The following is an 11,001-nucleotide window of genomic DNA, read 5'->3' as shown; positions in this document are numbered from 1 at the left end:
CAGAAGATTACTCAAGGTGGCCAGGACAGCTGGCCAACTCATGTCTTCTGGAAATAACATACAGGTATACATAGAGTCCCCAAACCCTTGATGCCCTTCTGGTGACAAAAAAGTATATACAGGACTCCCAGAAGACCTCATCCTGTCTCCACCACTTACTGTCATATCAGTCAAGGGACTTATTCTCCCTGAACGCGGGGTAACAAGAGCAGGGTAGTTGTGAAGATTCAATGAGATAATCAGCCAATATGACTGATAAAGTAGGCTTTCAGTAAAGAAGGTGGTGGTAATTAGCCAGGACAGATAGCTAGAACTTTTTCCTTGGGGTAAGAAGAATGCATTTCACCATTTTAAAGGTGATGTGATTCAAACAAACTATGGAGCTATTGTGTTTGGGTTCCAATACTGACTGCTGCTTCTAGCTGTGTGATCTTAGACAAATTACTTTACCTGTCTGTGCCTCAGTTTCTTCATCGGTAAAACATATCATACCTACCTCAAGCCTGCCTGTGAGTTTTAACTAAAAATTGATAGATGTAAAGCGCTTAGAACAGTTCCTGGCAGGTAAGGGCTATATTGAGCATGAAGGTTCTTCTTATTCCGCCTTCCGCACAGCCCACAGCAGGGGCCACCACCTCCCATCTTCAGGTCTTAATCTGCTGGCGGCAGTCCCCACGGCCCTGAAAAGGACCAGGCAGGAGCGCGCAGGCGCATTGAGGCAAAGTCTGGTGGGACGCCCAAGCGGCCCGGCTGGCAGCCATCTTGGTAAAGGGCAGCGTCGGCAGCTTCTCTACGTAATCAGTCTGCGCGACCGGCCGGCGCCCGGCGGTCCATGGCGTAGAGCGGGCAGCCGCGGGGGCTACGGGGACCGGTGTTTGAGGGGCGTGATGGGGGAGGCGGCCGTGGCTGCGGGGCCTTGCCCGCTGCGCGAGGACAGCTTCACACGCTTCTCGTCTCAGAGCAATGTGTACGGGCTGGCGGGCGGCGCGGGCGGGCGCGGGGAGCTGCTGGCCGCCACCCTTAAAGGCAAGGTGCTGGGCTTCCGCTACCAAGACCTCCGACAGAAAATCCGGCCCGTGGCCAAGGAGCTGCAGTTCAATTACATTCCCGGTGCGTGGCGCCATGGGGCTGGGGGCTTGGAACGTAGTGCTGAGAAGGCTTCTGAGGCTCTGAGCCAGGTCACCAGATGGGAGAATGGGATCAGGGTGATGGTGATTGAAGGGGGTCAAGGCTGGTTATCTGGAGGCATTGGGGTCAGAGGACAGGGCTAATAGGGGCCTGAAGTAGTTAGGGTTCAGGATTCCTCAGACTCAGAAACCAGGATCCCTCCTACCATGGTGATGGTGATGAAGACTCGTACCGTCCCAGAGGTCATGATAATTTGTGGTGGTCGGAGATGACTGAGTCCTAGAGGTCAGGGCTCACTGTTGATTGGGAATATTGGGGTCACGGGTCTGCCTGAAACGTGAACTTTGAACTGTCCTCTTCCAGTGGACGCAGAGATTGTCTCCATCGACACCTTCAACAAGTCACCCCCAAAGCAGGGCCTGGTCGTGGGGATCACGTTCATCAAGGTACCCAGAGCCCTCCACCTACCCATTTTCTGCTCCTTACTGAGTCTAACCCATATCCCTCTTGCTGCCCCTACTCTCCCCTGAGGCCAGTTTCTTCTCCCAGGATTCAGGAGACAAGGGCAGCCCCTTCCTTAACATTTACTGTGACTACGAGCCTGGCTCTGAATACAACCTGGACTCCATTGCCCGTAAGTGTGGCCTGGAGGGAAGGAGGGATGGGGAAGGGGGTGGGGGGTGGGGGGCTGTCAGGTCTCCTGTTCCCATCTGCCTGTGCTCCCCCTGCAGAGAGCTGCCTGAACCTGGAGCTCCAGTTCACTCCTTTCCAACTGTGCCATGCAGAGTAAGTAAGCCACAGGTGTGATACAATAAGGGGTGTGTGTGTGTGTGTGTGTGTTGGGAGGGCGGAGGCTGTAGCAAACTGGAGACCACAAACCTGCCTATAGACAATCAGACTAGTTTGTTTTTTAGAGCATCGTGCATTTAAGGTAGCCATGGACCAGACTTGGCTGATGGGCTACCATTTTGTTATCCCCGAACTAGATAATTTGAGAGTGAATTGAGCACCTGTGCTCCAGATGTGTAGAATTCTCAAATTCTAACGATCCAGATTTGGGCATTCCAAGACCCAGAAATGCCAATTTTTCTAGAGTTATAAGCTCTGGGATTCCAAGATTTGAAAGTTCTACAGTTTGATGATTCTGAGATTCTGTAATATTAAAGCCCTAACATTGTCATATTTCAAGGAGATAGAATACAGACCATCTAGAATACTGATGTTCTAGAATCCCAAAGTATAAGAATTCCATTCTAGAGCTCTGAATTCCAGAACACCAGTGTTCTAGCAGAGGGGTTGGCAAACTTTTTCTTTTAAGGCGCAGCTTCGGGGTCAAATAATCTCTATCACAACTACTCAAGTTGGCCACTGTAGCAAGAAGGCAGCCATTGACACTGTGTAAATGAATGGGTGTGGCTGTGTTCCAATAAAACTTTATTCACAAAAACAGGCCGTGGGTTTTGGATTTTCCCTGCAGGTCATAGTTTGCCAACCTCTGGTCTAGCAGATGAGAGTTCTAGAAACTGAAGGTTCTAAAGCACTAATGTTCTGGGTTCTACGATCTGGGTATTCTACCAATTCTGTAATTCTGAATATCCATGATGGCAATTTCCAGAAGTTCTAACATTTCAAAGGAGACAGAAAACAGAACTTTTAGAACACTGGGGTTCTAGGGTAAAGAGGTGCTAGTGTTCTGAGGTTCTGCAGCCCATTCTAGAGCTCCATGTTCATTCCTGAATCCACATCCAGAGTGAAGATTCTAGCAAGTGAGGGCTCTAGAAACAGAAGGTTCAAACACGCTGAGTTTCTGTGATTCTGAGACTGGAAAGTTCTAAAATCTGAGATTCTGTGAGGGCTAGTTTCTAGAATTCTGCATCCTGAGATCCTAGCCCTGGATCCAGTGTCTAGAACCCAGAATGTTAGGGTTCTCGCAGGCAAGAGTTTCTGCAAGAGGAGGATTTTAAAACACACGGACTCTACCACACTGGCATTCTAGATTTTTCTGCTTTCAGGGTCCAGGTCGGGGATCAACTGGAGACCGTGTTTCTCCTGAGTGGGAATGACCCAGCCATTCATCTCTACAAGGAGGTGAGGCAGGGGGAGGCTTGGTGGGCAGAGCCCTGCTGGGGCCACCATGGGCTGGCACGGGGCGCGGTGTGTGAGGCTGGCCGCTGACTCCAAGCGGGTGGTGGGTCTTGGTTCCCCCAGAACGAGGGGCTGCATCAGTTTGAAGAACAGCCCGTGGAAAACCTCTTCCCAGAGCTCACGAACCTGACCAGTAGGTAGGAAAGGCCCTGACAGAGGCCAGTGGGAACCGGGGCAGGCAGCCTCAGAGAAATCAGGTGGTGGGAATTGACCCCTAGAGAAATCAGGCCCAGCGGAGGCCCAAGGCTCTACCGGAGGTGGGGTGGGGTGGATGCTTCTAGGGAGGTGGAGGTGGGGGCTGGGGCCTGGTGACAGCCCTCAGGCCCCTCTGTCCACCCGTCCACCCCCAGTGTCCTCTGGCTTGACGTGCACAACCTGCCCGGCACATCCCGGCGACTCTCAGCTCTCGGCTGTCAGAGCGGTTATGTCCGTGTCGCCCACGTAGACCAGCAGAGTCGAGGTGATGGCTGGGGCGGGGGCCCAGACACGGGGGGCGGGGCGGGGCCGGGTGGGGCGGGGGTGCTCGGGGCTGGGCCCTGAGTCCTCGCCCTCCACACAGAGGTTCTGCAGACTTGGACGATCCTGCAGGACGGCCCCATCTCCCGAGTGATCGTGTTCAGCCTCTCGGCCCCCGAGGGTGAGCTCCGGGCAGGGGGAGGCCAGGCTGCAGGCTCGGCTCCTCCACCCACATTTGTACCCCTCTCCCCACATGCCCAGCTCCCCACCATCCCTCCCTCCCCACTGTGTGCCCCACTCCAACCTGGGAGCTCCAGTGTGCCCATTCCCTCCCCGCAACGCTCCTGAATTTCAGCTCCAGCTACTTGCCCCTGTGGTGGTCTGACTTCAGCTTTTACCCTGGAGTTGAACTTCTGCCTTTCCCTTGGTGGTCTGACTTTCACCACTCACACTGTGACTTCCTCTGACCCCCCGTCTGTGGCCTCTTCACTCTGTCTCTTGCTGCCATCCAAGTCCAGGCTTTTCTCACGGACTCAGCGCTGTCTCCCCACTCGGGGTCTCTCCTTTCGCCCCACATGTTGATCTGTTCCTCTTACCGCAGTCTGTCCTTCTCTGGCGTTTCTCTTGGCCTGACCTCTGTGGTCTGCCTTCTGCCCCTTCCCCTGTGGTTTATCCCCTGATGCTCTCACTGTGTGTGGTCTAACCACGGACTTTTGTGCTGTTACCTAACCTTTGTCTCTTCTACCCTGGTGGTCTAACCTTGGACTTTTTAAACTGTCATCCAACACCTCTCCCTCCTCCTGGCATCTGACCTCCATCATTCTCTCATGGTCTAATCTCTAACCCTCCCCCTGTAGCCCAATCTCAGGGGTCTAACGTGTGTTCCTCTCAGGAATGGACGGATGGGGAGGAGGGAGGAGGAGCCTGGAACCTGTCCCCTCACACCTCCCCCCCCATTCATGTTCCTTCTCCAGAGACCGAGGACAGGCCACAGCGGGAGGAGTACAGCGTGCTGGTGGCCAGCATGTTGGAACCAGCGGTGGTGTATCGGTGAGGGCCACGGGGCACGTGGGTGTGGGCTGACCCCATGCCTTTGCACGGTGATCTAACCTTGTCATTCTCTGCAGAGAGTAAAGCTTTGGGTGTAGTGGTTCAGGGCTGGGCAGGTAAAGGTGTCTGTGTCCCAGGGCGAGGAGCATGAGTGTTTAAGTCTAGAACTTGTAGGGGATGTGCTGAGGCCTCGGGTGGGAACCGAGATGTCCCGTCCCCCTGGGGTAGGTGGACAGAGCATGTTGGCAAGTGTTTAATCACAGGCTCCATGTGGGAGAGAGCCCTGGTTTATGGGATCTGCCCATTCCCATGGTGTCAACACTCCCACCTCAGTGGATTTTGAGCCACCAACGTGATGCCAAGGCACTCACAAAGTTTCTGAAAATTTCCCAGTCGGCTCCCGTGAGCCAGTGCGAGCCAGCTGGGCACAGCTGGTGGGCGGTGAAGGTGTCCGGGCTGGGGCTGAGCTCTCAGGCTTCAGGGGGCCTCGTGGGTGTCCAGACTGGAAACAAGGGGGTCACCAGAAGGAAGGTGTGGGTTTCCATTTGGGAGCGAGACGGTCCCACCTCCAGGGGACAGTGTGGGTGTCCAGATAGAGACAGTTTGAGCTCCCCTTGGTGGATATGAGGATGTCTCACTTGGAGACGAGGGTGTCCAGGCTTCAGGAGGAACAGCACATCCAGACCTGACCCGTGAGGGTCCGGTGCTAAGGGTGGCGGGCACCGCGGTCGACCTCAGTCTCCCCGCCGTGGTCTGACCCTCAGGGACCTGCTGAGCCGAGGCCTCGAGGACCAGCTTCTCCTGCCTGGCAGCGACCAGTTTGACAGCGTCCTCTGTGGCCTGGTCACCGACATCGATTTGGATGGGCGGCCGGAGGTCCTGGTGGCCACCTACGGACAGGTGGGGCCGGAGGGGTGGGGCTGCCGTGGCCTGTGTCCTCTGCCTCCTGCCTCTCCCCGTGTGACCCCAATCCCCTGTCCCTGCAGGAGCTGCTCTGTTACAAGTACTGCAGCCCAGAGCGCGGGCTCCCCGGGGCCCAGCGCGGCTTCCGCTTGCTGTGGCAGCGGAGCTTCTCTAGCCCCCTGCTGGCCATGGCGCACGTGGACCTGACCGGGGACGGGCTGCGCGAGCTCGCTGTGGTCTCCCTGAAGGGCGTGCACATCCTGCAGGTAGCCAGGGGCCCCTGAGACGGCGCCTTAACACCCGCCTTATTGAGGGCACATTCTCACGGGAGAGGGGCAGTCAGGCCTCGGCCCGATCCCTCTGGAAACTGGAGCCTGGGCCCCGCTTCGGGCAAGGGGGTCATTGGCTGCAGGCCCCCTCTTGGGGGAGGCAGGCGGTTCCTGTTGGTCAAGGAGAAGGGAGGTGCTGGGGGCACTCACAGCCAGGGGTGAAGGGGGCTCAGCCACAGCATCTGTCACCCCTGGCCCCATGGCCTCCCTCAGCCTCCCGAACGTCTGTACTTTGTTCCACCTGCTTTGACCGTGTCCCTTCCCTGTGGCCCAGCCTGGATCTACCCCCGGGACCTGACCTGCACTCTTCCACTGCGCCCTAACCTTGGCCCTCCTACTGCAGCCACCCTTTCTTCTACCTGTGTGACCGGCTTCATTCTGCCTGTGGTCTAACCTTCAGCCTCCTTCTCCAGCCAGTCTCCAGCTTCCTGCCATAGTCTAATCTCAAACCCTTCCACTTTGATCTAACCACTGAACTTTCTACTGTGGTCACGCCCGTGACCTGTGGTCTAATGTCCAGCCTTCTCCTGTACTTTGACCTCTCACCCTCCGACAGCAGCTTAACTGCCCTTACGGTTTAATATCCAACCATTCCAATGGCCCAAGGTCCAGCCTGGAACCTTCCGTTGCTGTTTAACCTCCAACTAATATGTCTGACCTCTGACCTTTTCACTATGGCCCGGCCCCAGCCCTTCAGCTATGATGTACCTCTGTTTCCTGATCTGGTGTTTTCCCACCCCTTCGCTCTGGTCTGACTCCAGGCTCCTTTCCCATGTGGTCTAACCTGATTTCTTTCTACTGGAGTCTAACCTTACTGTCTCCGCTGCAGGCTTTGCTGGGGCCTTTTCCTTCAGTCTAGTCATCAGCGGAATGGTCCAGGTTAGACCTCATAGAGATAGAGGTTGGACCCCAGTGGAAAAGTCTGAGGTTGAACCACAGTACATGGGACAAAGGTTAGACCCTCGAGTAAAACGGAATGAGGAGAGGTCTGAGGTTAGACCACAGTGGACAGGGCTGTGGTCCACCTGGGGGAGAAGGGGCTTCCCTTCTGCTGTGGTCTCAGCCTCCCAGCATCCCTCATTGTGATCTCTTTCAAGCCATTCCACTGTGATCTCTCCTCCGTCCCTTCTCTCAGGGGCTAACTTCGGACCCTCCAACCAGGGTCTGGCTCTGTCCCTTGTGTGGTGACATATTTCTCTCTTTTCCAATTTGGTTTGCTCCTTCTCTGTCCTGTGGGCCTAACCTTTTCTGCCAGGGTCTCACCTTTGTTCCCCCTGCTGTGGACTAACCTCAGCCTCTCTCGGGTGGTCAAGCCTCACCCCCATGTAACGTGAGCTCTCCTTTATGTTTTTTTGTTTGTTTGTTGGGGTATAGTTGTTTTACAATGTTGTGTTATCTCCGTTATGTTTTGATCCATCCCCGTCCCCTCCACCGAGTTCTAACCTCAGACCCACACATCTGGGGCTGGGCTTTGTCCCTTCCACCGGAAATTCACTGAAGGCCGTCCCCCTGGGTCTGACCTTCACCCCATCACAGAGACCCATTTGAACCCCACACGCGGACCTCCCACCGTGGCTGCGCTCTCAGCCTCTGGGGGTTGGGGGGGCGGGGCGTGTAACCTGCACCTTCCAGCTCTGTCTCAGCCCTGCCCTCCTCTCTCGTTCCCCACAGCACAGCCTGATCCAGGCCTCGGAGCTGGTTCTGACCCGGCTTCGGCACCAAGCGGAGCAGAGGAGACGTCAGCCACAGAGGCTGGGGGACGGGGTGGCCGCCGGGCCTGCTGAGACCCCGGCCTCCTGAGCACCCACCCGCTGCCCACCCCAGGCCCACCACAGTTCCTTGGGGTGCCCGCCTCCAGCTCTTCATGGCGGGGGAAGCATCCTGAAGGAGGCACTGGTCTCCCCAGACACCCCAGGGTGGTGGAGCGGTGGGTCCTGCTCTGGCTCCACCCCAGCGTGCCCTGGGACCCCCTCTCCCCTCTCTGTGCCTCTGTGTCCCCATTTGAAAATGGGATGATCCCACCCCACCCCGCCTCTATCCCCTTGAGACTCGGTCAGTGGTGATTATTTCTGTGTCTAGAGGAACCAAACTTGCACTTGTCTCCATTCTTTTGTTCGGCACACGCTTGATGAGGACCAACTGTTGCCAGGCTCTGTCGGGAGCCGGACTCACCCGGAAGAATGGAGGGAGGGGGGGACTTTGGGGATTGGGGATCCAAGGTCAGACCCAGCAGCCGGACTGAAGTGGGATCGTAGCGTAGATTTCAGAGGAAAGAAAGGAAGTTAGGCCCTACAGGAAGTTAAACCTCCACAGGAAAGACTGTAGAATATAAGGGAAAGGTCTATAGGGTTATTAGACCTCCGCAAGTGAACTGAGGTTAGACCCCAGTGGAAAGCTCTGGATCTGAGGTCAGGGCTCAGTGGGAAGATAAGGAAATTGAGCCTCAGAGGAGAAGATGTGGGTGGAAAGGACTGTCGTGGGGAAGCCATGGTCAAATTGTAGCAGGGGGTCTCGGGCCAGACACCCTGTGAATAATGCTGAAGTTGGACCCTAGCAAAAATTACTATGGCTAGACCTTGTGCCAAGAGCCAAGGTTAACACCCAGCAGAAGTGATCGATTTAGATCTCAACTGGGGAGTCCTGAGATGAGCCCCAGGCTACACTGTCCTGGAAAGGGCTAAGGGTAGGCCTAGTTGAAAAGCCCAGGGGATTGGGGGACCAGGAAGTGGGAGACAAGGCTAATTTCCCTGCCCCGTGGCTGTAGCGATTGCCCCTCCTGTGGCCACTTCCGTGGCACCAGGAGAAGGAATTGAGGCCTACATCACAGGGACCAGTGGAGGGCGGGGACAACAGAAGAAATCTTGCCAGGAATAGAATCGGGTCGGGAGGGTGGGGGAGCAATTCCTGAGCGGGGTCCAGGCTGGTTGTGGGAGGGAGTTCCTTCCTTGCTGCTGCAGGGTTTGGGTGGGACCCCTGCTTCCTAGGGGGGAGGGGCAGGCACCATGGTCGTTCTAGCCATCTGTCTACCTCCTGCCATGGAAGTCCACCCGTCAGTCTGACCATCTGCACCGACAGTGAAGACTAAGCTACCAGTGCCCCACAGTGGGTCTTCAGGAGGCTGGAGCCCACCAATTCTTGGCCACCCCTGTCTTCACCTCACCTCCCAGAACCCAAGCGTGGGAAATCGCAGGGAGCCGGAGCTGGGTCGTCTCCCTCCTCTCCTGGCAGTGGGCCCGGGGGTGTCCAGCCAGGACTGACGATGGGCATGGGCCATTGGCAACATCAGGGTCTCCCTCCTGCTGCCCGTCTGCAGAGGCTGAGTGCTCCATCACCTCCTGTCCTGGGTGGGAGTGGGACCCTAGGGTGGGATTTGGGGCATTTAAGTAGTGATGTTATGGGTCTGTGAGGTGTGTGCACGTGTGTGTGTGTGTTCACCATTTCAGGACTCGTGAGTTTGTGTTCCCAGCACCTGCCCGGTCCTCTGCAGCTGGCTGCCTAACTTCTTGCCAGCCCCTCAGTCTGGGACAGTGTGTAGTGTAGCAGTTAAGGGAGAACCTGAAGCCACACTTCACCACTCTGTGCCTCAGTTTCCCCATCTGTAAAATGGGGCTAGTAGCATTTACCTCACAGGGCTTTTAGGAGGGTCAGTTGTGTCAACATGTGTCAAGCACTTATTAAAAATGTTATAACAATGCCTGGCACGTGGTAAGGGCTGGAAGCCCCTTGTGAATGGCAACTGTTGTTATTATTATTAATGGGTGCCTTTGTGGTTGTTTCTGGCTGGCTTTGTCAGCAGGCACAGCATGTGAATTTGGATCTGACTCTGGCTAAAAACATTCTTACCCTCCCCCCAGTTCTGGGAGCCTGTGACTATTTGTAGCTGTTTTGCCTCTTTGGCCCTTGTATGGATCAGCAAGTGTGTGTGTGTGTGTGTGTGTGTGTCCGCGCGCGCGCGCGCGCGTGCTGTCCCTCGCCTGTGGTGCTGAACCCAGAGGGTGGGTGGGAGGCTTGGGCTGCTTCATCTCCCCCCACCCCACCCCCCGCCCCTCCTCTCTCCAGGCCCCGCCCCGGCTCCCCGCGCCGGCCTCCCCTCTCCCCGCCTCCTCCTCCTCCCTCCCTGCTCTCTCCCCCGGCCCCCCTCCTCCCTCTCTAGCCGACTCCCCCTCCCCCGAAGCCCTCCCCCCTCCTCCTCTCCTCCCTCTATCCCCTCTCCCTCCCCTCCTCCCTAGCTCTCCCTCTCAGTCTCCAGCTCATCCCTCTCTCCCTCTCTCTCTCCCTCTGTCGGGCGGAGTCGCCCACCACTGCCAATCCAGTGCTGAGGGAACCTGCTCGAGGCTGTAGCTGCAGGTAGGAGACCCCCAGTTAGGGGGGGCTTGGGGGAAGGATGGTGTTACCCCAGGTGGGTGGAGGGGGGCATTTGAGGAGCCAGGAGCCGCTTCTCCCTGAGCTCCGTTATAGGGGATGGGGGGCTGCATATCCCGGGCGCGGGTACCAGGGCCCTAAGGTGCAGTAGGGGCGCCACCAGCGGTCAACATCCTCAACCCCTCCTGCGCTTCAGGGAGCACGGCGGGCTGGGGAGGGGGTGCCTCCTGGGCACTGAGGGGGTGAGAACACCCCACCCTGTCTGGGGCAGCACCCGCACTCGCGTCCTCCGCCTACACCTCCGCCCCCGCCTTCCTGTGTCTGGGTCTCGTCTTTCTGTGTCTCTACATCTCTCAGGGGTCTCTGTCCTGCGGAGTCTGGCCGCCTCTCCGAGTCCCTTTCCCTGTCTCCCTCAGTCTCACTCTTGTCTCTGTCTCTCTCTGTGCCTGGGTCTGTTCCGGCTTTCTGTCTCTAAGTCCTTGGTTCCTCTCTGCTTTCCTCTTTCGCCATCTCTGTGTGTTTCCCTCTGTCTCTGTCTCTACTGTCTCAGCTTTCCCGTGTCTCTGTCTCTGTCCATCTCCGCGTGTATCTTTCTCTTCCCTGCTTCTCATCTCCATCTCCGTCTCTA

General features: G+C 56.7%; 1 protein-coding gene across 1 annotated transcript; it reads left to right on the top strand.

Annotated features, from left to right (window-relative positions):
• The first annotated feature begins 850 nt into the window (after nucleotides 1–850).
• On the top strand, nucleotides 851–7,901 carry KPTN (kaptin, actin binding protein). The gene is made up of 12 exons (XM_061173016.1): nucleotides 851–1,110; nucleotides 1,492–1,574; nucleotides 1,678–1,762; nucleotides 1,860–1,914; nucleotides 3,141–3,216; nucleotides 3,337–3,410; nucleotides 3,624–3,733; nucleotides 3,833–3,910; nucleotides 4,704–4,779; nucleotides 5,544–5,679; nucleotides 5,766–5,948; nucleotides 7,683–7,901. Exons 1-12 carry the CDS (start codon nucleotides 888–890, stop codon nucleotides 7,809–7,811), a joined length of 1,308 nt encoding a protein of 435 aa, XP_061028999.1. The 5' UTR covers nucleotides 851–887; the 3' UTR covers nucleotides 7,812–7,901.
• Nucleotides 7,902–11,001: the final 3,100 nt, after the last annotated feature.

Source organism: Eubalaena glacialis, chromosome 18, assembly GCF_028564815.1.
Source record: "Eubalaena glacialis isolate mEubGla1 chromosome 18, mEubGla1.1.hap2.+ XY, whole genome shotgun sequence".
NCBI lineage: Eukaryota > Metazoa > Chordata > Mammalia > Artiodactyla > Balaenidae > Eubalaena > Eubalaena glacialis.
Note: the sequence above shows the minus strand (reverse complement) of the source record. Positions and strands in the feature narration are given on the sequence as shown.

Excerpts from the sequence above, each read along its gene's own strand:
- KPTN (XM_061173016.1), top strand. The coding sequence starts at position 888 with ATGGGGGAGGCGGCCGTGGCTGCGGGGCCTTGCCCGCTGCGCGAGGAC. Across the intron at positions 1,763-1,859 it reads CAACCTGGACTCCATTGCCC|AGAGCTGCCTGAACCTGGAG; the intron begins GTAAGTGTGGCC and ends CTCCCCCTGCAG. Across the intron at positions 3,911-4,703 it reads CAGCCTCTCGGCCCCCGAGG|AGACCGAGGACAGGCCACAG; the intron begins GTGAGCTCCGGG and ends TTCCTTCTCCAG.